Raw genomic sequence first — 25861 nt, 5'->3', positions numbered from 1 at the left:
TTTTTCCTCCAGAAATACACACAAGTTCAGAGAAAGTATAAATTTACTACAAGCCAACACCTCAACTGCCAGCCCAAATCCTTTTGAAGAAATATCACGATTTAACTCCTCTTCAGAATAACACAAAATACATATTAAATTCAAACCCATACCACACAGCACTCCTTCCCAGTGCTAGCATTAAAATAGCCCCCTACGCTGTTACGGTAAGCTGCAAGCAAAGTCCAGGTCATTTGCCTTCTGCTTTTCTTTTCAAGTGCCAGCAAGGCAGTTGTTGCTCAGCAAGCCATAAATATACTGTACTACCAGTATACCTTGACAGCCTTCAGAATGGACTCCATTAGTTTCAGGTGCCTGCAACGGAAAAAGAACAAACCACCCCAAACCTTCATGAAGTACTTTCAATGACTGAATGAATAATGAAATAAAAGCCATCCTTATAAAGCAAACAAAGCATAAGACAAATTCAGGGTACATTTGTAACAGTGCCACTGCTGCAGAAAGACTAACTCAGTTTCTGGATGCTTTATCATTCAGTACGTATCCTGTAGTATCAATTAATGGTACAGTTCTGTATTAATTATATCAATCACTGGTATTACACCTACTGGTATTCACATGTGAAAAGGACATGCGATTACAGATATGCATGTTACAATGATTATACAAGACACTGCTCAGCAGCCACACTGTGGCAACTGGCCACCCAGCACATTGCCAAGTCTCTCCCCCTGCCATGGGTCAGCTCCCACCCTGTGAGCCTGGGTTACCTGCGGGAGGCAGAGGCACAGGCACACGCAGTCACCCAGCCACGGCAACAAGCACTAGCTTGCTGTGACTGCAACTCAATCTCTCTCACCCAAGATGCGGGCACTGCTCCCATCGATGTTTCCCTAAAGTTACCATGGCTGTCAAGATCCAGACCGAGCTCAGCGCTGCCAGAAGGTGCAGTGTGTGCCCAGAGCCCACAGAAGCTAGGCAGACTCCAGGTGTTACTCTGCCTAAGCTTACACCAGGTCCCTGGGCAAGCACAAGTGAGGCAGATGTTATGCACGTGTACCGATGCTCACCTTCAGACACCAGGAAACCAGGCATGTTAAGTAGGTATGTATCTCAATGCAAGTTTGGCAACACCAGAGAACAAAATTTCACAGATAGCTCAGAGAACTCCTAATAAAATGTATAAGGAGTGCAGCAAAGCTAAAGCAAGTTCTGTGTGGTCCAGATTTTACTCCAAAGTCCTATAAAGATACTGATAAAAAGGCATTAGCATCCCTTCAATCCATGTGTAGCCACTACATATGAGCATTAATCCTTTAGTTTAAAACATGCAGCAAAATCAGTCACTAAATAAACTGGGTTCCAAGATATTGTGTTTTCAATAGCTAACTTACTTTACTGCAAACAAACAAAAATCCTATTCAAAAATACACACACAGGATATTTTGTTTTAGTGCTGCAGAATGTCACTTTCAGTTAGCACATAACAAGAAAGCAGCAAATGGAAAACTAGAATTAAATTAGATTAAATTGAGGAAATGTACCTCTGCTGTAACTAGATTTGTCCAGTTCTCTACCCTCAGCCTTTTTGGCTATTTTCTATTTTTAAAAACCAAATTTATTTTCATAAAACAATTACCCTTTTCAGCAGCCTGTGTCTGGTCAGCTCATCTGCCATTAACTGCTTGTGCTGGGGATTACATTTGCAGTGCCAGGCTGAGGCAGTTTCGAAAGCTGCTGCTTTCACTTGGTTCCCGAGCCACTGTACAATAGCTGCATCTCCAGGCAACCACTGCAGCGAGCCAGAAAACAGTTTAGCAGTATGATTTCAGAGTAATTCTTGTGCAATTCTATAACAGCCAAGCAGGCTGTGCAACACAGATGGCATCCTCACACTGACAGGCACAGTCCTATGCTTTTGCCAGGAAAAGCAAACAGAGGGAGGGGAAAGGCCCAAGCCTGCCCTCCCACAGACCTCCTGCTGCCCAGCACACTCATTCCTCATCCCCACATCCCACAGAAGAGCTAAAAGATCCTCCAGTAGATCTAGACAACCTCAGACATCTTTCCTTATAATATGAAGCAATGCTTTCATCTAAACCTCTTCCTTGTTGTTTCTTGTGGACTAATTTACTCTCTAGTGAGCAAAGAAATCCATAGCTTTCGAGAACAATTTGACTTTTGAGAGACAGAAGGGGCAACTGTTGCAAGATTTGTAAAGGCCTTGATTATTTCTAGTTCAAGACAAGGTCAGCTGCAATGAAAAAGCAGCACTACCATAAGCTTCCACGTGCCTGCCAAGCACAGAACTGGAATGCCTCCAAACACAGGCACAGTTTGAGTAGAACTAAACTAATATTGGAAAGAGCATTTCTAAGGCAAACATATTTTTTTTAACTGTGCTACTGTCCTATTTTTTAAAATGAACATTTAATGTTATGTGTCTCATCACTCAAAAAGCTACAGAAGAAATAACAATATCGGAGAGAAAATTGAGAATCTAAATGAGATCTAAAACTGAGAAAATGAGATGTAAAAAACATGCAAAGTTTAATTTATGAATTAAGACTTGAAGAATTTACTGTTTATCAGCAAGGCCTTCCTAAAACTAAAGTTCAAAACTAATTTCATACCATACAGAATGCAGGCACACCTGTAGCATCCAACAAAGCGGCAGAATATAGACATTGGCCCTAATAAAGGGTCAAACATACTCTAGTGCTGAAAAGGACTACAGACATTTAATCTCCATGTAGCTCATAAGCCTGGAGCTACTGGACTGTCTCTCCTCAAAGAGCATGAACAAGTAATATTAGAGAGTAAGAAGCGTAAGTATCTGCTGTTACAGTGCAGTGGGCACAGTGCTCAGCTGTACTACTAACATGGCTGGCATTAGCTCAAGGTCTGGACACCACGTTGTAGCAAATATGTGGACGTACTCTGAAATATTCAGGTCACTCACAGTCTACTCTTCTTGTAAGGACTAACTCTGAAAACAACCCCTGGGAATGTTTTTTATCTTAAAAAAAAAAAAAAAAGAAAGAACAAAAAGGAACTCCAGAAGATGCTGGCTCACTTAAGTTCATATTTTAGGAGGTAGCTTCCAGTCCTTTAAGAATCTCTATGTACACTTAGATTGTTACTGTGCTTACACCGCACTTTCTGGACATCACCCCACAGTCAGGGGAGCAGCAGACACATCCCAAATACCTTGTTCAGGCATGAAGGCCATGGCACTTTCACAGGTGTTCTGGTAAACTTAACATCCCCAAAAGGTCTGTCAGAAATCAAACACCTCCAGAGCCAACATAGGAAGTGCATAAACAAGGGAAACATGTAACCCAAAAATTTACCACAAGGAAGCAGTCATCTGTGCCTCTGGCTCCGTATGACTGCTCCACGTCACCAAAACTGTGGTTTCCCAGACGGTTCAACCAGTCTGCAATTTGATGGCTGTGCTCTGGATATATTTGTGTACCAAGACAAATATCCAAAAAGCAAACCAAGGATAAAAGAACTGGCTAAAACTGCACATTAAATCTGTCTCACGTAAGTACACTTGCTTCTTGTAAATTTAAGGTTTCTATTAATAAATATGCTTCAGTTTATATGCTCTATAAGCCTATGCACAGAAGTATGAAACACCATCTACATTACATTGGTGTAGTTTCATATTAATTACTAGCACTGACGATACTGAACACTAATAAAGATTATTATTGTGAAAAGTTTATGGTAATAGCACCTGATGGTCACACAGCTTAAACAGCGTACATATCACAAATTCAAAAGGAAAGAGGGAAGAAAAGTCTTTTGGTGTGTCCCCCAAACAGTATCAACAACTACTGCGCTTAAGAGACAATTAGGCAATCAAATGTATTTCTGTGGATAAGGATTAATGGAGAAAACAATTCTATATGCAAAACAGAGCATGGCACCCCCCACATTTCTTTTGTAAATTATGTGGGATTTTTTCCCTCCAACATTTAGCAATAACACACGAATTAGCAGCCTTCATTATTCCTGCTCTGGAGCATAGAGCTGTAAGGAGTGGCTGAGTCACGCCACTGGTAAAACTTACCAGAGCCTGGTATTAATTATGTAATTAGGGCAGTATCAGGAAAAGGAACATACTTTCTGTAGCAGCTTTCTGCTATACGACTGAATGCTTAGCAGAGATTAAAGCTGCTAAACAAATGTCATTTTTTTCATCCTAAATTATGTAGAACTTAAAAGAGAATTTACGGAAAGCTTGTTGAAGAGTGCACAGCCCAGCAGCCTAGTAATGAGTCATGACAAGTGCTGCCAGTATTTGAGACACTGTGTCCAGAAATTTAGAGTGTGAGAATTCACCTGAGATAAAACAGTACTGTCAAAAGTAATGTTGTCAACATAAATTGATTGGGCCCTGGCTTACAAGAGATACCAGAATTACCTCAGAATCCCTGAATTCTAAATGTGACAAGAATTTAGGTTTGCAGGTACTCAAGACTATGGTTTTGTGTTGCTGTGGGCTTGGTTTGCTCGGTTTTCCCATTTTTTCCTCTTACATCTAATAGGTGTTATTCCGTAGCTTGGTAAAGCAGTAGCGACTAGAGTATTCTGGGGGGTTGGATAGCCTAACACATCCAAGTACACCAAGCCCATAAAAAGTACATCACTCACAGCACAAACATCAATGGTGTCAACTCTTTAGAAAAGCACACGAACTACTGTAGTACTACCAGAGTCAAACTTTACTAAAAAACAGTTTTGTGGGACAGCTGGTTTCAAAAACGTTCCCCACAGCATCACAGTACACCAACAAACGAACTAATGATGCCCACATGGTGTTTTCAATTAAAGGCACAGAACTGACAGAGACTTTCTGGTGCTAAAGTTGGACACTCGTACTTGCAGAGCAATGGCACTACTTCCTCACGCCCTCACACACAAAAAAAATAAAAAAATACTGTTTTACCCATGTATATACCTATATTTCCATGTATATAAGAAATTTCATATATAATATAAAATATACATAATATAAAAAAATTCATATATGCAAGTAAAATATGTTAAGAATAAGTACATACTTTCGGGAACTTCCCCACATTCCAAGACACCAACACACTTAGGGAAACCAAGAATAAGCACCACAAATTCAGAAATAAGCAAATAAAACAATGTTTATTCATTCCAGGAACATAATTTTCTTTTTTTTTTGTCTTTAAACAGAAGAGAATAACCGATGCAATACACATTTATCCAAATGACTGAAAACACCTAGTCAGGCATGCCAGCACCAGGCTTCATTCAATTTCTTCCTCTTAGTAGTTAACTGTATTCTATTCTAGAAGCTCACATTAAAATAGCTTAATTTTTAAAAAGAGGTATTCTGTTATTTTTAAACAAAGTTAAAAGGGTTTCTTATGTCTGCAGAAAGAACTCTTAATTATTGCCTCCCTAACCCAGATTCCCCTTTCCTTTTCACCAGCACCCACACACCCAACTACCCACACACATACACTTATGTTCCCAGCCTTTACAGCTCCAGAAATCACTACACATTCATGCCAAGACTACTGTAGCACTGAAATTGTTTTCATTTGTCTTATCTCCATACAGAGATTTTATCTTCCCAGTTTTCTATTCTCAAGTCTAGGGCAGTTGGTTGCTTTACACTGATGAGCCACAGGTCCAAAAATTACATTTCACCAACTCTAAACAAACACAAAGTTACCAACACAGCTAAAGCTACAAGCCACTTCCCAAGTAATTACAGTCAAATAATACAACAAAAGAAAAGGAGGATCAGGTCAGTTAAAAGAAAATTACAGTTGTCATTAATCATTACCAAAATGACTGCTTAGCTAACACTATTAAAACAACAACCAGACACTTCACAGTGGGACAAGACAGCTGAAAACTGTTTTCATAATCTGCTCTGAACAGTGCCTTGGTTTTCAGTGCAACATTCTTGGAACAAAATCCACTGTATGACTTCTCTGCCACTCCTTGTAAAGAAAAAAACCAACGGTATCCATAACACCCGGTCCACCGAGTTCCAAAGCAAACTGCAGAAAATTTCTTCATATTTATTGTTGACTGTTTCTAATGAACAGAAGCTCTGTTTCCAAACAGAAGGTAGACTGTTCAAGCAGTGACTGAAAGCTCTGAGCTGGGAAATCCTAACTGTGCAGTAAGGCAAAATAACCCACTTGCTTTATTTAGCACTGTTTTAAAACTTGCAAAACAGAAAGCAACAATATTATCCAACTTACTCAGTCCTTCTGGTTCAGCTACACGTTTTTTATGTCAGAATGTCAACCCCCAATTTTAATTCTTTCCTGTCTATTCATGCTATTTGCAAGGCTGCAAACACATCCACATTAATAGCACCAACACCAAAGATCACTTTTTCCATCTCTCTGTTCCTATGCAGTGACACTGTATTAAGCTGCCCTGTGACTTGATCACCTTGCTGCTTTGTTGGCTCCAGATGATGCCTTAAAAGAAGGCCCCTAAAAAGTCAGGGTCAGGGCAATTCAAGAAACCATGCTATAAATCCACCAGGTAGCATTTTTCCATAGAGCCACACTCCAAATTGGTTGCTCAGTACGATGCTGGATGCCCTTTTGTTGCAAGCACCATTTGGGGCAAATATAAACTGACAGTCCTCAAACTCCTCCCCACTTTCCAATCCCCCCCAACAGCTGAGTTGCTGGCAAGCCTCTTGGTACTAAGAACCATCCCATAAAGTTTCAACCAGGTGCAAAACTTGATTATCTACAGGCCATAATTATCTGTTTTGCTAAGTGCAGGCTGATTTTCAGATGTGGTAGAGGGGGGATGAGGAGGAGGGGCACAGGGGAAATGTTCACAGGAAAATATTCAGGATTTATATAAAAATACCAATGGAAAGCTGGAAAAACACACAAAAAAACACACACAAAAAAAAACAACAAACAAACCAGAGCTTAAATCACAACAGAAGTCAAAAGAAAGGGACTGGTCACAGTTGAGCAGTGAAACGAGTTTGCAGGTGGCAATTCCATAAAGTTTATAATTCAGCTCAACACCATCTGGTGCAAGAAATCCACCAGAACCTGGAACTTCACAGGGCAGCCAGTTTCCACATACAAATTCACATCCCAAGGCTAGAAGGTAGAGAAGCTCTCCACTGCAGCAACATCTGCAACAAGAGCCAAGCTGCTACCATTTCGTATCCTCAGCCTTTTATCCAGTCCAGTGTGATACAGGACTTAAAGACATTATGTACATAGGAATACAGAAGTGCAGGGAGTAGCTTCTCACAGACAAATCCAATTATATGCATTTTTACACCTTTAGTTCTCACAGAAGAAAGCTCCTGTAGCACACACTCAGATGGATTACCCTGAAGAAGGGAGAAACAAGCACGATGAAAAGCTTTAATAGAACAGTTCTGACAGAAAATTGGGAATTTGATTAAAACGAAGACCTGTGTCTAAATGTGGAAAATAACTTTATGCCTGACAAACCAGAAGCTTTCTAAACATTTTCATGTTTCCACATTGCCTAGTGTATTCAGTTTCCCCACTGCCAGTAGAGAAGAACATCCTTTATGTAAAGATGGAGAAACAAACTAGACAATGCCTTAGGTTGAAGAAGACATTTTAAAAAATGCTCGACCAATGCTTTTCAACCTGATTAAAGATGTGATGCTTCAATATTACTTCTACTAGTTTTCCATTAAAACTACTCAAACAACTTACTGACTATAACAGCCAACACATCACTGGAGTTCTTAACCTTATAACATGGAAGAGTATGTTCTGCTGCTCATCAGGAAAGTCACAAAATTTGATATTTATGACTTTTGATAATGTAAGTTAGAAAAAGCTGCTTGATTTTCTAATAGTTTAGCTTCCACTCCAGGCATGTAGAAAGTCCTTGTTGGCCAGGCTGAACAAATTCAGTGTGGAAATCATTGTGGAAATACAGTCATTCTCCTGGTTTAATTGCTACTAGCATGCAGACCTCACTGCCATAGCAAGCCTGCAGTTTGGAATTACCACTAATAAAAATAATACTGGTACATTTCAGTAAATTCTTTAGCTCCAGGACAGAATACGTCCATTAAATAAGTGCACCCTGATAATGCAGCACAATGTAAACTGGCAGGTTCACAAGATTCCTGACAAACACTGTGAATAAAATCTAGAAAGAGCTAACTACTTCCTTGCTACTTTTATCAGCTTTAAACAACTGATATCTGTGCTGGCATAGCAGTGAGGGTAAGCATTTTCTGCTTTGTGTTCTAGCTGAGGGCTTAATCTTTCATTAGGGCTCAGGTTCCCTGATTAGATTACAAATCCAACCAGAACTCCAAATCCATAAACGCAAAGTCACTTTTAAAAGAAGATAAATCGTGCAGCAAGGTAGCTCGCACGGATTAGAAGCGATTCCCTCAATTTTACTTTACTTTACAGGAGGCTCTCCCTCTGTTTCTGGAACAATCCTCCTCTTCTGGGTGCAGCTGCTAGCCTGGGCCCTGCTCTGCCAGGCTCCCTCAGCTCCGGCACACGCAGGGCAGCAACACCTGATCCTGGCATCAGTTCTGCCTGCTGAACACTCTGCTGCAGCTCCTTGGGGGCAGAAAGAAAAGGCTGCCTTGACAAGCTTCTTCAGGGTCAAAACCCATTTCATTGTCTTGAGTAAATGAAATCAGCTCTTCTCAGCATGTAATACTTCCAAACCAGGCATTTCCCAGCTGCTGTCAGAAATCATCAATGCAAATCACTTGTAGCACAGATGCTTTCAAAACAAGTATTTCTAGATAAAATAAACTGTCTCAAATTTAAGCTTACAGTAACTGTTTACATATTGGGACTCCAGTAAAACTGAGATGGCTGTCGTCCCTGCCACAAAACTCATGAGCAAATACCTCACTCCTCAGAGCACTTAACACCAAACAAGGTTTTAGCTTCAATGAGACCTAAGAGGAGAATGCACAAAGGGAGGTACACACAAGGTTTTCCAGGATCAATACCTAACAAGAAGCTTTGCTGGGAAATGGAAAACTGAGTCCACACAAAAAAAACGCAGTAATGGCATAGCTGTAGTGCCTAAAGGCCAGGAGGACCTTATGCTAAGGCTTATATAAAGATTTCACAAAGAGCCATACATTTATTAAAAGCTACAGACAGATACATCTACATATCAATAACCTTAAAACTATTTGATACTCTTTTCCTCCAGCACCAGTACTTTCCCACCATAACCACTACTTTCACACCGAATGCCTCCAAAAAAAAAAAAAAAAAAAGGCAAAAGCCCCATACAGCAATAACAAAGCTCTAGTATTTTGGCCAACCTCGCTTCCACTTCAAATAAGTTCCTCTAACACTACAAGCAACATCTGAGGGATGGGGAGAAGAGGTAAAAGACTGTTTCTTCCAGCATGTGCTAAGGTAACATATTTAGAAAAAGAATAATTGACTATTTAGACAAAGCTTCTTAAGCTAACTGGTGTTCTACACAAATTGCCAGGAACTATTAAGTAAGGTCTTAAAAGAGTGTTAGTAGATCAATACTATTTACTTTTTCCAGAATCTCTGGATTTCTAAAACAGGTTCTTATTCTTCAAAAGTTTGCTTTTTAGAACTTCAGTGTCAAAGCTAAAAAGTCTCTGTGCTAAGTTTTAGTCTTTTTGCTAACTCACTCTACAGAGTTTTAATTGTACAATTTAACTGATTTCACCACTGAATCTAAAGAAATGCTAAAGCAAGAAACAATCATAGTAATGAAGGCTCTTTCATTTCTTTTTAAATAAAACATTGCCAAGGTTTTGTTGTGTTTTTTTTAAGTAACATGACAGTCAAGAAGATACTACCGCCTTAAGATCCTCACAGAAAAGTTTGTTTTCTCCCTAGTTTCAGTTATAGACTTTACTTGCCCATGCTTTATCACTTGACTTTTGTTTACACAGAAATACAGAACTCTGTCATCAAATGAAGTGCAACTGCAATGCAGCCCTTATGTAAGCCTTATCACATGAATAATTACTAGGGCCCATGGAAACTACAAATAGCTTATTTCCCAATTAAACTTAGAGTTAACCATTTCTAGACCACTGAATTAAAGCCAGTGGTTGAAGAATAGGAACAAGACAACTTGAAACTGTGAGCGACAGATCTCAGACAGGGTCTGGGATTACTTGGAACTAAGGAAAGAAGAGGATTTCACAGCTTTTTGAAGTTTGAGCTCAGCACTAGTTGCACTTCACATACAATCATTTTTTTAACTAAACACATAATTGGATTTTTCAATCAAATCCAGTTGACTGTTACACAGTACATCAGATAACCTTACCAGTGTCAGAATGGATCAAAAGCATATACAACCTCTTCTGTCTTTTCTGTACTACCCATCATCATCCTGCTCTGGAGGTATCACAAACACTTTTCAGTTCAGTGTAACAAGACTTAAGCCCTGCATTCCCAGGCAGACACTATATTTATGTTGTTGATCCCTAACCTACAGCAGCAGCATTGGCAGAGGGGTCATGCAAAGGCAGAAAAAAGAATAATGGAGCAACACAAAGACTCAGCAGCTGGAAAAGAGTACAGCAGTGACACTCTGCCTGGAACTCGCTGTCACAGCAGGAACTACTAAAGCACCTCTAGAAATACTTGCTTAAACCATGGCATTTAAAAAAAAACACAAAACAACAAAAAAACATCAATTCTGACAGTTGAAGTCCTTTGCCACCTACCTTATCTCACAGTTTAAAGCAAACAAGCTAGTCCAGGACTCAAACAAGTGTCTCAAACCTGGACAAAAATAAATAAATACCCTTTTTAAAAAGCAAAACCCCACATAAAATCCCCCACTCCTCATAAGAAAGGTCCTTCTGTAATCTAGTTTTCCTGGGATTTCTGCATCAGTCACAAGCAGACAGAACTGAACAAGTCCTGTATGCGATGACACATAATAAGGATATTCAGAAAGATTTGTGGAAGAAAAGCACTCTGGCTGTCCTTGAATCTTCCATACTTCAAAATAAAACTGGGAAGTCCCTGGCTCTACACCCTCTTATCCTTCCTACCTAGCTGGGGGGAAAGAAACTGAGAACTTAGAAAGTCCATTTCCTGTGGTAACAAGACTTTTCAGCCATTTACAAAGTAATTGAGGATATACCCTACCTTTTTGCTCCAATTGTACCTAGACCAATAAGCCATAGGAGTCTCCCTGAACAAATACTCAGAAGATAGGGTCATTGATACTTCAACACCAGAGTTCACCCTATAAACAGCAGCAAATGTCCAAAGACTTTGTAGCTTAACCTTGTCACTGAAGAAAAATACCTGAAATAAGGTCACATGGATTACTTATTTCCAACTTTGGAAGCAAGATAGACAGTGTCCCTTAACCGGGCATTTGCTCACACTGGCGCACACAAGTGAGAACACTGGTGTATACAAGGTATACAGAATCACCTGCCCTGACAGGTAGTAATATATCCAAAGAATGCCTAGTACTGGAAACAGCTGTAGCAAAGAAGCCCCTTAAACACACACACACAAACAAAACAAATAAAAAATAAAAAACCTTTCAGCTATTTCTCCGAGCAGTACCTTGTAAGTTATGCACCAAGTACCACTTTACATCAACCAGCACTAGTTCTCACATAATATATCCATGTCTTCATTTTAACCTAGCAGCTTTCCTTCTGGTGTTTCCTTCATCTGCTTTTAAGATCTCCAGAGATGGGAGATGTTTGCCTCAAAAGACAACAGGGAAAATAAGTCTCAATAAGCTAATTTATATATTGCACTTTAAAACTAAAGTGACTGAGGAAAAAGGTCTTAATGTGTTGAATGCATTAATACCCAAAACCCTGGGTTATGACATAACTTAAAATCATACCTTAAACTGATTTGTTTTGAATATTTGAATGACAACCCCTAAAGCATTGTGAAGCATCTGACATTCAGAAGCTGGAGGCAGATCTTGCAGAAATATGAGAAAAGTAAATGGCCAATGCATTATTAGCTAATGAGGAAGAACCAAACCAAAAACCCTATGACCTACAGAAAACAGCAAGAGTGACTCACGAAAAACAAGTTTACAAATTTAGTATTTGAAATACAATTACTATAACTAATGCAATAATACACCATAGTCAAATTGTAGCACTGTTATTTGAACAGAAAGCAGGTTAACACTCAAGATACTACAGTTTATTTTTTATTATCAGAATGGGAAAAAAACACAATGCCAACTGATGTAACTTCTGAGCAAAGGTGAGGACCTCTCACACATATTGCTGTGCAAGAGTGACTATCCCCCTCTATGAGTCTCTATGCCCCAATGAGGCAGCAAAACTGGAGAGCAATTTTGACTGTGAAAAAGTGAAGTACATTACAAGCATTTTGCCCCACTGTGTATTCATTACTTGGTTAGACATATAGCCTTGCACAAAAGAAGTTTAATCTTACAATGAAAAATGTGTATATAAATTACAGGATATACACCTAAAACATGCAGTCAGTCACTTGACTAGCCTACAATTAGTCAGGTTTCCTTGATATATCTGATACAAGTTGGAAGTCAGTAACATTTCCTAGCTGCAATCTGAGCAAATCAAAACCATATATTCAAGGAATGCAAATATCATGAACTTTGAAGCATTTTCTTCAGTCCACCAATACATTCCTCTGGTTTAAACAGATTGAACTTCAACCGGACAAAACTCTTACACTGCTTCTAGGCAGACATCCAGCAATACAACCAAGCTGAATGTTAACTTTTCCCAGTGCTCGTACATGATATGATACACAAAACTAAAGAAATACATCAATTTTTAAAATCCATTTTTCAAAGACATGGCAAAAATTGATAATGCACAAGTTATAATTAATTTCCCAAGAGTCATAAGAAACTGTTTCAAGATAAGTAACTGATATTTGGGTTGTATTCACAAGATTATCACATGCTTCTGGGATAAACTACTGACTATTATCTGCTTTTCTTTCTGACTTACAGAAGATACCGTTTGAACGAGCCAGAAGAACTGAAAGAATTAAGCACACTGTCACAATGGGAGAGAGAGGAACAGACATTATTATTCTACAAGATGGATGAAGAGAGAATGAACACCTGAAAAATAAGGAAACATTAAACAGTAATGGAGGCTAATTATTCTCAGTAGTCAGCTTGGCCAAAAGAATAAGTGAGCCTAAACTGTGGCAGAAGAAATGCAGGCCAAAGGTGATGACCACGTATTCCTGACAGAACAGGAAAGCAGACTGTTACCCATAACTGAATTGCACTCCACATACCTTCAGAGCAGTAATATTGCGTCTACCCTTAAAACAGTCTTCAAAGCAAATAGAAGAGGGTTGGAGGAAAGGGAAAGAACAGACAGAATACAGAAATCATGCAAACATACAAAAAGCCTCCAGTAGTTTATGCTGCGTATGCTTACAACACTACCTTTTCATAGCAACCACATCACCAGCACCACTGGGTGAATGTCAGTCCCCCAAGAATCTGCTTCATCATATTCAGAATTCATCTGAAGACTGCACCCTTTTACTGAAGGTGTCACCCATATCTCACCCTTTCCAATAGATCATAGGCACAGAGCTCTTCAATATCTTCCTGGCTTTTAAACCCTGCCTGCGCTCTTCCAATGCAGAAAAAGAAAAGATTACAAAGAAAACAGACCCAAGCTCCTTACTGAGGTTCTGAGGTTCACATGGTGGTGGGGGGGGAGGTAAGTGGATGGAGAAGGGACACGCAGGAAAAGAGGCAGTGGTCATAAACCAGAGCAAAACACTTCTCAGCATGGCATAAAAAAAACAATTTTGCCCATTAGTACAGTCAAGCATCGCTTGCCCAAAGTGACTGAGGAATCTCCATCCCCAGAGGTTTTTCCAAGACTTAACTTGATAGAGCCTTGAGCAACCTTTTGCCTGAATTAAGTTCTGACCCTGCTTTGAGCAGGAGGTTGGCTCAGATGACCTCCTGAGGTCCTTTCAAACCTGAATTAGTTTAAGATTACCCTTCCAAATCTGTAAGGCTTTATGGTTCATGTGGACATTGCCACATCGCTGTAAACATTCTGACATCTGAATGGGATCATTCAACTGTGCCAAATTCAGGTCCCGGCACTCTACAGGCAGCTTCACAGCATTGCAGATAATTAGGATAGAAAAGCACTGGAAAGGTCATAGAGTTTATTCACGCACTCCACCATTCTGGACCAAGGTACTATCTGCTGTGTCCAAAATGTTCCCAGCTGCTATCAGTTTGAACTATTTTAAAGTTTCCTATATGGGCAATTCCATAGCTCCACAGATGAATTGTTCCAGGACATCAGCCCTTACAATAGAAAAAAAAAAATTTTCTTCTTACCTTTTACTTTTTATACTGCAATTTAAGCCTGTATTAACTTTTATCCACTTTACCTTGAACATGAACAACTTAATCTCTTCTACTTTGTATTTCACTCTGTTTCAAGATGTACCTCTTAGAATCATAGAATGGTTAGGATTGGAGAGGACCTTAAGATCATCTAGTTCCAACCCCCCTGCCCTGGGCAGGATGCCTCATACCAGACCATGTCACTCAAATCTCTGTCCAACCTAGCCTTCAACCTTAAATATATCTGCTTCTCAAAGCATTAGCTGCAAGGCATTCTTTGATATTATTTAGACCCTTGACTGCAACACAAGATATCCCAGACTCTTATTTTAGCAAATGATGCCATAATCGAATCATTTGCTGTAATGAAATCAGTAAAACAACAAATTCTACATACAGAGACTACTGCAACAGCTAATCATTTTATTTTATATATATGCTTGTCATTTAGTAGGAAACAGCTGCACTCCTAACTTCACTATCTGGAAAGCAGGAGAAGCAGCAGCCATTTAAAAAAATCATATAATTTTTAGTGAAAAATGGCTTCAGCTTTGGGAATAATTGCTGTGGCCAGTAGGTTGTTGGAAAATTACCAGGAAAGCATTGAAATAAAATGTGTTAAGATTCAGAAGGTTTGTAAATAATTATCAACGTGGAAATGAATTACAAATATCAACCTGTTGCCTTACCAATCTTCACTCCTCGTATCTTACACTATGGACTGGTTATATTTTCTAAGCAGTTATTCCCCCCCCCCTTTTTATTTTTTTTTTCAAAATTCCCCCTCAGTTCACATTTTTCTTGAACTGCAAAACCCAAAACCTATCACTGGACATTAGCCAAGACATTACCACTACTGAGCAAGGGATACAGATTACTTTGCACCTTACGTAAAAACTGATTCCTATATACTCTAATTTTCTTCTTTTGCCACAATGACACCCTGCTGTTTCATGCTTAATTTTTACACATCACTCAGTCACCTGAATTCTTGCCTGCAGTAGCAGCAGAGCATGCACTGGCCCTTTATTTTCAATCAAACATCAAAGATGTAGGCCACAACCTAGGGCTGCAAGCACAGAAAAATGCACTCTCATCTGAAGCTTTTAGTTGTACAATGTTTCTTCCCTCTTTGGCACCTACCAAGGCTTTACTTATTGATGTTTAAGAACAATGAAAATGGCCATCTGTTCCTCAAAGGCTTTGCTAGCAATGATAATGAGATCTATCTATTGCTACGCTTTAAAATGCGGAGCCAAGACAGTGGATTGACTAGATGACCAGCTGATGTAGATCACTGGTGACTGCAGGGGATTAAAAACAAACAAAACAAAGACACCCACAAAACAGGTTCAAAACCATAAGTCTGAAGATTTTGGAAGTACAAAAGAAGAAAAAGGACATCTAATTGTACTGATGTTTAATTGTCAAATATTTTTACCTATTGATACCACTTCAGCCCTGTCTCACATACCAAGTTTTAGAGTGCACTGAATACCAATCCGCTTTTGCTGAACTCAAAGTTCTCCTATCAAAGATCGAAATGGCAATTTTATTGTTCCTGAGTGATGGGCTGACTGATTAGATTAGACAGGAGCATAAGCCACACTTTAAGTGATATAGACTGAACAGGTGGCCTTCTTTCTGACCTACAATCTCTTCAAACACTGTTAAAAGTAGAATCCTTCTTTTCTATCATGTCTAGAGAAACATACCCATTTGGATATTTAGTCCCCCTTAACCCTGCATGAAAACATTTTTCTGGTCTTTAACATATTTTGAACAGTTTGTTCATAAAACAAATCAACCTTTCCCAAACATACCATTCGTCATACACAGTATAATAGTAGCCAATAAAAGAAAATACAGGAGATTTTAACTCCTCAACATCCCTGGTCTGCAAAGTAATGTGCACAGATAAGGCTTAAAAAAAAAATAAATTAAATTTCAAAGGCATCACATTACAGAGCCAGAGTCTAAAAATAATTTAAGTACATATGAAATCATTAAAGATCAGACTTCAAAAGGAATGCATTTGAGACCAGGAGTGAAATAAACCTTACCTGGACAACTTCCATAGAGTGACAACTGAAGCAATGTATAGTTTGCTTAGCAGGTTAAAAAGAAAATTAGTAGTCAGCTATTCCTACAGATCAAAGTGTCTGGTACAGGCCTCATTTTTCTGTTCTTCACACAGAAACAAATAATGGGGGGAGGGAGAAACAAAGCTAAATATGTACTTTAGCAGAACATAAAATTTTAATTGTAATACTTTTCATGGAGGGTAATGATTAACTTGGGTGTTCTAGTAGCAGTTGCTTTTCTCATGATACTACAGCATGTATTATTTATATCACATCATAAGCTTTTACTATGAAGCTACATCTTTGGCCTGAGGAGGTTATGACATAATTCTGAGATGACGATACACAAAGTGCTAGTGGAGCATGGGAAGGGAATAGCAGGAAAACAAGACTTAAAAAAAAAAAAAAAAGACAAAAGGCAGTACCTACACTCCTAATACTCTCAGTCTTTTTTAGGTAGAGATGGGAACAGAAATTCTGACCTAGGACAGAATCAAGCACTGCAAGACAGAGGCACTGCTGCAGTTGGCAAGTACATTTAATCAGTACTACAGAAAGAGAGATTAGTAATTCCAAGAGCTTGGAATAATGTACTACTGAGAGTGACATAAATGGTCTCAGGGCTCATCTCTCAATTGGTCCCATGCTAAAGGGAAGAAGTGTCCAACAAAATGAATACTAAGAATTACTGGCTCTGAAAACAAAGTTAATTATACAACTTCTTCATTTTTAATATAAACAGCCATCTTGAGTCAGTCTACCTTCCTATGACTTTATTCCAAGAAGATGCAGTCTCACAGACAATGCAGTACCAAATGCTTCAAAGAAAGTTCTATATAATACTAAGGGTTACATTGTACATGGGACATTTCTTGGCAAGCTTGGTAGTGACCCCAGAATTACACAAGACCGTATTTCATTACTGGCAATATATATCTGGAAGATACTTTTTCATGTTTTGAACTTGCATAATCTTAAATCAACATTGCTAACAAATGCTTCAACACAGTCTCTTGACCAACATTAATTCTTTACATCTATACTGCTTTTCAGCTTAAGATCCCCTCTTAACTTCATTTTAGCAGTATTAAGTAAAAGACAATTAACATGGTTAGAAGTGGAAGGAAAAAATTATGAACTTAAATAATAAAAAAAAATACACCAGCTTAAACAAAGATAATGAAGTAGTTGGACTTCTGACCCAAGATGCAGAAGATGTTTGTTCAAGACCCCAAATGAGATTAGACCAGGTAAACGGAGAAGCCTGTTTAATCAAACTCTTCCATTATCAAAAGAAACCAGGTCAGAAAAGATATAGTGCCAGACTGAGATGCCTCACAAAGCAGAAACATTTTCTGTCCAGTCCTATTAGCTATACCCTTCCATGCATTCAGCTGTGGTAGTTGAACCATCATGCTACAGCGTACTACAGTCCTTTAACTCTTATCCACCTTGAGAATCCTGTTTTATACATGTTTTTAAATGAACAATTATGTTGAACATAAATGAAAGGGAAAGTAGGTGTCCTTCAAAGCTACAGTATACAAGAGAAAGCATTTCAAGAAACCTAGAGTATTTAAGAGCAAGTATGGAAAAACTACATTGAATCCAGCATGTCCTGCAAAGACTTCAGTATTTGCTAAGCAACTGAACTATGCAGAGTTCCCGTAACAGCATGAATGCTAGAAACAGCAGTGAGACACCAAAAATTACACAGACAACAAATCCGTTAACCCATTTTTAAATCCAGTAGTGGAAATGAACATAAATCCAGCAGTGAAATTGAATGTATGTAAATTTCTGTGTATCATAGAACAGCACTATCATAACTTTTTACTAAGGTTTTGTTGCTCTCACTTTTCTGTGTTGAAACTCCACAGTAAACAGGCTCAAGGGATACGTCAATCACCTTTGTTAGGTAGACCTAAATCCTTAAAGGGTGCATTGTCCCAAACAGCAAACCAGCATCTGTCAGCTGATTCAAAAGAGTTCTTTAAACCAAAATCAATTAGTCCATCAATGGCCAACTTTATGAAAAGTGTTGAGGATACTAACAAACGCTAAGGACAAGATGGTACGCCCTCCTCACTCCTTATTTACATACAGAATCTACCCAGGAAATGTTTTATGCTAATCATTTGTTAGCTCTGAATCAGTTTTGCACATTTTAAAATATATAGTGAACAGACCTTCTCTATACATCAAACTTATTGTGCCACTGACCTTAAAATCCTTTCACCATTCTCCATTTGCATCTTGTTGCTATGGCAAAAACAAACAGGAGAATATGTTTGAAAAGCAAGGCTGCATTTCCCCCTTGAGTTACACTGGAGCAGACATTTATTCCAGAAATATTTCAGCAGGGAAAAGTGGAAATAACATGGAGAACTACAAAAAAGGAGGAAGGATGAAAAGAAAATGAACAAAGATTTAAAACTACTTTACAGAAGATAAAGCACACACAGCTCATGTAGTTACTCTTGCTGGACTTGTTCAGATCTGGTTTGATTTCTAATTAAATGTTCTTGTTCACCAGTTCCAATGATATTTTTAACTTGTCGCAGCTATTTGACAAAGGAATAACACTAGCAGAACAAAAAAAAAAAAACAAAACTCTCTGCTCCTGCAGCCGCCACAGATACAGCAGATACTGAACCTTTTCCTTGAACAAAAAAAAAAAAATTGCCCCTAAAATGGCTTTATTTTCCCAGCAGTAATCAGGCAACAGAACATGAAAGCAAGAATTCTAGCAGCCGTCTCTGAGTGGGCAGCAAGGGCAATCCATAAAACGCTTAAAGCAAATAAAGGGAAAGCAGAGAGAGAGAACAAGGATCCCTTGATCCCAAGCACAAGGGACATTCAACTACTATAGAAGCATTTACAGAAGTCACAGAGAAAAACTGGAAATGTGAAGCCTTGAGTTCCGTAAAAAAAAGAATGTCTAGGCCAACAATATAAATCCTAACTCCTCATAGAGCATAAGCAGTGGAGAGAAAACCATTAAATAGAAGTTGGTGACTAACTTGATGGATTTTCAAAGCAAACTCTCAAGTCTTCTGCAAAGTTTGGGGAGTACCAAGATAGAAATACAATTCACCCACAAGCATGAACAGACCACTCATGCACCCCATTCACAGTTTTGTTATCTTCCTACATTCAAGTTATATCCACCCTTTTGCAAGGAACACATGACATCCAGGGAAATGTCTGACTAAGACTTCTTCAAATAATGACTTTGTGTTTCCAGCACATGAGTGCTGGAAAGGAAGTTTACTTCCTAGAAAGCAGGATCACAGATTTCAGCCTGCTCCAAGCAATATCAGTTACGGATGATCAAGTCCGATGATGAAACCAGAATTAATTCAGCAGCAGATGGTGTTAGGTCTTTTTTTTTAAAGCTAAAATGCAAAACATATGGATGGGGTAGAGTAAAGTTTCAGTGAAGGACAAGGGAATGTTTGTTTAAGTCGGAGCAAAGAGAAACATCAAAACTAACAAAAGAGATGCAACTTGAGCTTTCCAAAAACAGGATTTCTTTTGTGGCTTTCCATTAATAGACTCTCCAAGAAGGGTATTTCCCAACACATAACATGTCGTCAGAAAATACTATATAATTCTGTTGAACTTCATTTCTTTTTGGTCTTTGGTGGGGCATACTTACATACTGATAGGGTGCTGAACTTCATTAATACTATTAATACGGCTACCTTAAGACATTTTCCCCAAAAACATTTTCACAGCTTCACATGATTACAAATGGGTAAAAACTCTTGTCTAATAAAAGGAAAAGTTTGGTTCATTTTAAGGAGCTAATGCTCAGTATTGTAATCTATTGCTGTTGCATATCTAGTTACAGGATGATTTATGAGCAGTGTATGGGAAGTGTGAAATAGGTACCTCTGCCCTCCAGAGCTGATGATGTATACCATAGCATACATGCCCATTCATCTGGCATTTGAGGATCTATTCATGTAGGAAGCTTAAACACAGCTGCAAGTTTTTGCAGAACAGCAACCCAAGAAAGAAAAAATTAATTTCAACAGCCAAAGTGCTTCAAAACACACCTCTCAAAAAAGACAGGTTCCTTCCATTCAGCTGCTTCTTTCCTAGTGTGTTTAACAGTACCTGGGTCTAGCACAGAGAACTTCAGTGTAAAACCTATTAAAAAAAAAAATTGGTTGAAAAAGAGGAACACAAAAGAAAAGGTAGAGGGAGGTATGACAACAACAACCAACAGATTCTGTTGTTTGGAGGGAAGGGGGAAACCACACACAACATAGCAAAGAGGGGAAAAACGAAAGAAAAGGGTTAGAAGTCCAACTAGTCACATAGTTCAAGAACTGGGGGTATGAAAAAAAGAAAACCAGTGTTCACCAAACAAACCTTTGCAGTGGAAGGCTAAGATTACAAGGGATACCATTTACATTAACAAAGGTTAACACTGTGTCCTGATTTCATGCCACAAGCAGCTTGAGTAGCTGTAAAAAATCTCTGTTCCTAAATTGAGTTAGTAATCAATACATTTTTCTAGAATTCTTTAACTCCCTTTTAGAACACCAGAAACAGAAGCCGGGTGGTTTTAATTCATCAGCTATTCTTATTACTCCCACTGTCCTTAGAAGAGCTTCCAGGTAGATCCATTACATTTTGCACACAATTTCGTACTTGACAAACATCAACATTTAATCCTTATGAAGCACTGTCATATTTGTATTGCAGACACTCAGGGCAGGTATGAGAAGGAAACTTAAAATTATTCAGGGAAAAGCACAGTGGCCAGATCCCACAGCTTCTCCACACATGTGAGGAGAAAGGCAGCAGCAACACCCCACATTTTTGCTTGAGGAATGAAACACAGAGCAGATGTCAATCACATCAGATGAAGCAGTAGCAATGAGGTACTCTGGCCAAAGGAAGGAAGAAGGCACACATAAACATACCAAGGATGATGAAAAGTGGACACTTCCACAGCTCTGCTCTTTACTGCTCACTGATGTTAAACACATCTGATTATAAAACACCATCCCCTAACTCTTCTCTCCCCTGGTTCTTTGGATTCCGCCCATTAACAGTTTCAAGTGGACTCCATCTTCTACAATGGCAACATGCCCTGTGCGAAAGCCCTAGTCTTCCTTTAGCTTCACCAACTAGCACTTCATGTCCTATTGTTGTCCATTCCACCTAAGAAGTCACCCAAGCATGTCTGTGACCATATTACTTTTCCTGATTACCAGTAGCTTCCACAGCTCTTCATCTTTCTGCATTGTTCCTCATTACTTCTGTTTTCATACAGCATCTTAAAAGGCAGTATTAGATATCTACACTGAAGCTTACCATCTGTATGTCTGGAGACTGCAGACTTTGAATGAATAAAGGCCATCTTTCTCCTTTGTAGAACTAAAAGGTGTTTACATTCATGTTCTACATTGTTAGATCTTCTCCATAACAAGATCCAAATAACAGGCATCCTTTCGTGGTTTATCAGAAAGTAGTCCAACTTTCTTGTCTTCTTAGATCATCATTGCTAGGACATCCTAACCCTACAGCTCAAGCCCCACGGAATAAGGACAGGCACTGCTACCTCCCCTGCTGTAGCTATTCCAATTCCTATGATACAGTTCAAGTAGGGTTGGTAAGCATAACTCCGACCTAATGGCATTGACTGAAGTGACCCCATCCAGCCCCTGGATACTCATACAATGACTCTCTAAAACACAATACTGACACATGATGTTGAAGGTCCCAGTCTTAGGCGAGAACATGAAAGAAGCCTATACACTGTATTTTAGCTGTGGACATCACTAAAGTGGAAAGACAGGTAAAAATTAGGAACTACCATCTATATCTTTTTGCACACTTGGGTCCAGAAACATTAGCCTATGATGTTTGTACAATCTCATAGCCTTCTCATAAAAGTTAACTTCCATATACTGAAGAGACATTTACAAAAGCAAGACAGCAATTTCAGATTTACAAAAAGGATAGCTTTTCACATGTAAAAGAAAATACAGCCATCTGATTAGATAACTGGGGGGGGGGGGGGGGGGGGATGGGCTGTGATTTTATCTGTAAACAGACACTATGCAGAGTCACACAGAGAGCAAAGCTCTTTGTTGAAGTTGTACACCATCATCAAAATTGTAAGTCCATAAGCCTCTCAGTGGTGGACGACAACAGAAAAAGAATTTTTTCCTTAATTAGGGAATTTAACATTAGTTACTAGATTATCTGCCAAACTATTTTCAGCTTTCATGCTTCACTAAACCAGAGCTCATCATTCACAAACCCATTATTACACTGAAGAAAATAGGGAGCAATTAGCATACAAGATGATAGCTTAAAGGTGCTGCTAATTGGAAAGAATGAAGTATTTTTGAATCCTGATGTATACAATTAAGTGAGATAACCAGGTTCTGGAAAAACAATTTGCTAAACAATTTCAGTGATGCCTATTCTATTACCCATGTTTGAAGTCTAAACAAATTCAGGTTTGTTGCAAGTTCAATGCAATGACTTTGCAATATCTTACTTCAGTTTGCAAACTAAAAGCTGGTCCTGCTGTAGAAAAAGCCTTGTTCAGGAAACGTACATACAAAAACAATGACTAATTCATCACAGCAGACGATCAGGAGATCATCATTGAACCAAGCTCCCCAAAAGAACCGAGAACAAAACCAACAAGGAAACAGACTGTAATATTCATAAGGCACAGCACGGCCCTAATATATAGAAAGTTGCAACACCAGTTGAATTATAGGACTCTGCAAAACACACATCCAGAAATAATAATAAAAAATATCTACAAAGAGATACTGTTGGGAAAAAAGAAATAATTGGTTGCTAAACATGGAGGGAGAAATCTTGTACATGAATATTTAATCTGCCAAAAGGAAGAAAGCAGACAGGAGGAAAGACACAATTCTTCATTACTAGTGAACTGAATTCAGACATAAAATGTTAGTTAGACAATTATATTACAGAAATCTGCTTTAGAACATTAGGGATCTGTTTTCAAGAGCAACAGCTAGGTGATCTTTACTCACTTTAACAAATTCTTTGCTACATATTATTTCTAATCTATTTATTACACACCTACAATCCTAAACATATTTGCAACAGTAGGTTTCATTCAATTCCTAGCTGCAACAAACCTCTAGTTGTAAATGAACTACATCACTATTTTTTTTGGCTCGGAACATATTTAATATTTTCTTCAAATGACAGAGCAGCTGTAAACCTGTAACGCCCTATTTTTAGGATCACACCTATCTCATATTTTCCTTTTTAAAAATACAGCCTAATTATGCTTTGGAATAATACCTCCCTTTACTTCATGTGAAAAACGCTTCAACAGATAACAGCATTCACAAAAGCATCTCTCCCCATAGAAAATGCTGCCGCAACCAGCAAGCAGACTATAATGAACAACTGCAGCACACACCCCATGTTATCATGCAGGGGCGGTGTTTCTCTGTTTACTGAAAATGTTATTGAACCGTTCCCCCCACACACACAGCCCAACAGCAGCGTGCAGCACTAACACCGCTTATTCCTATGCCCTCTAGAGAAAAAAACATCCACCCTCTTTGTCTCCCTATACAATCTTTGAATTCTCTAAGATGAGATGTATGTAGTGGTTCCAAGGACCCACTGGTTAAAAACAGACCTTCCCCTCAAGTCTGATTTCTTATGGCATAATACTCCAAGTGTGTCAGCATATAACATAAGCAAATTCCTTTAAAGGAAAGAAATAAATTACCAGTCAGTATCACAATTAAACCCCAAATATTGACATGCCTATACATAGACATATATACACATGCATATACATATATTTCTCCTCATGTCTGAATTATGTAAACACATCTTGAAAATCAAGGCATCCGTGGGCTAATCTGGAAGTTCTTCACACAACTAAATAATATCTTCACATAGAAAACCGAGGAGAGCCAAGAGTTCACTGATGAACACCAGATTTTTATCTCTGATTAAAAGAGTAATTTGAATTAGCTGATGTCTAAAAGTGATTTAAGCTCCACTCCCGTTCTACATACACCTATCGCTATTTGCTGCTGCGAGCAGCCTCATGGCAGACCACCCTTCCCGGTATATAAGCTTAGACGCAGCCCCCGTGGGATAAAAGCTTTTATCCTTCTAAAATCCACCAGCCTGCCAGGATCAGCTCTCGCAAAGCTCCGAGATGCAAACGGCAACGCTACCGTCCGGGGGCTGCTACGCTCCCATGAGTAAGCACTTGCAGCGCCGGGCTATAATTAGTTAGAGTATTTTTAGGGTCACTGGTGAAAATTAAAGAGAAATGATTGAGGAAAGCCCCAGAACGATTTAATTTTCCTCTCCCTCGGCTATTTCCAACCGCTGCAAGGAAAAAGAAACAGAGGCCGAAGTGATGGATGCACCCGCTCAGCGGGGAACACGTCCCTCGCTGCTGCCCGTTGCTGGGACTCAGCACCGTTCCGCGTGACGGCAGCGGGAAGCTCCCGGCTCCGCTCCCCCCGCCGCCTGACACCGCCGCTTACCTGACCGCCACCCGCACCGAGCTCTCGTCCTGGCCGGCCGACATGGTGCCGAGGAGAGGCGGCGAGCCTTGCAGGGAGCGGGGCGCTCTGCCGGACCGGGAGGAGGTGGGAGCTCCGCTGCAGTTTCCCCCTCACCACCTCCTCCCCCTGCTCCTGCTCCGCCACCGCCTCTCTCCAGCCATCTTAGGTGCCTGAATGAATAGGTAGGAGCCGCGGCAGCGCGGGGCGGTTCGCGCCGCTCCTCCTCCCGGCCCTTGCAGTGCCTGGGCCGGGAGCGCCGTCACTCACACAGGCAACCTCAGCCCGGCCCCCCCCGCCCCGCGCCAGCCGCAATGCGTCACAGGCCCCGCCCCTCCCAGCCACCCGCACGTGCACGGGCCTCCGCGCGCGGGGACGCCCTGTGGGGAGCAGGCGCGAGACCCCCGTCAGGGATCCGCCGCCTTCCTCCGGCTCCTCAGCGGGAACGCCGTGTCCCGGTCCCACCCGAGTCCCTTCCCGGGCCCTCTGCGGCGCTCGGGTCTCCCATCTCCCGCCCGCACGCAGCTCTCCCATCGCCCGTGCCGGGCAGGGGGGTTCGCCCCATCCAAGCATGTCTGTCCTCATCTCGCTAATGAAGTGCCTTAGCTGGTAGCGGAGTGGGCGGGTGACATTAATTTTTGATGCAAATAGTATCCCCATGCCAGGAAACAAGCCCGGTTATTTTGCCCCAAACAATTCACATTCCTAAGGGAGGTTTTCCATCAGAATAGGCCTGGGTTTGAATGTGTAATGGTATGCCAAAAACCTTGCAGTTCGGGTTGCTTTGCTTCTGATCCTGAAGGTTGTTCACGCCCAGGCCCCAGCAGC

General features: G+C 39.9%; 1 protein-coding gene across 9 annotated transcripts in view; it reads right to left on the bottom strand.

Moving 5' to 3' along the window:
* The window catches only part of KIF21A (kinesin family member 21A), a 94475-nt gene extending 69281 nt beyond the window's left edge, over positions 1–25194 (bottom strand). For 8 of the 9 annotated variants that reach the window (XM_062638314.1, XM_062638316.1, XM_062638322.1 and 5 more), the window contains exon 1: positions 25016–25194. In XM_062638314.1, the coding sequence (XP_062494298.1) occupies positions 25016–25059 (44 nt within the window). In that variant the 5' untranslated portion in view covers positions 25060–25194. The remainder of the gene's footprint in view (positions 1–25015) is intronic. The other variant, XM_062638321.1, reaches the window with a different exon arrangement.
* Between the last annotated feature and the right edge of the window lie 667 nt (positions 25195–25861).

This window comes from Pezoporus occidentalis, unplaced genomic scaffold (assembly GCF_034315485.1).
Source record: "Pezoporus occidentalis ecotype Australia unplaced genomic scaffold, CSIRO_AGI_Poc_V1 ctg56, whole genome shotgun sequence".
Taxonomy (NCBI): domain Eukaryota; kingdom Metazoa; phylum Chordata; class Aves; order Psittaciformes; family Psittacidae; genus Pezoporus; species Pezoporus occidentalis.
Note: the sequence above shows the minus strand (reverse complement) of the source record. Positions and strands in the feature narration are given on the sequence as shown.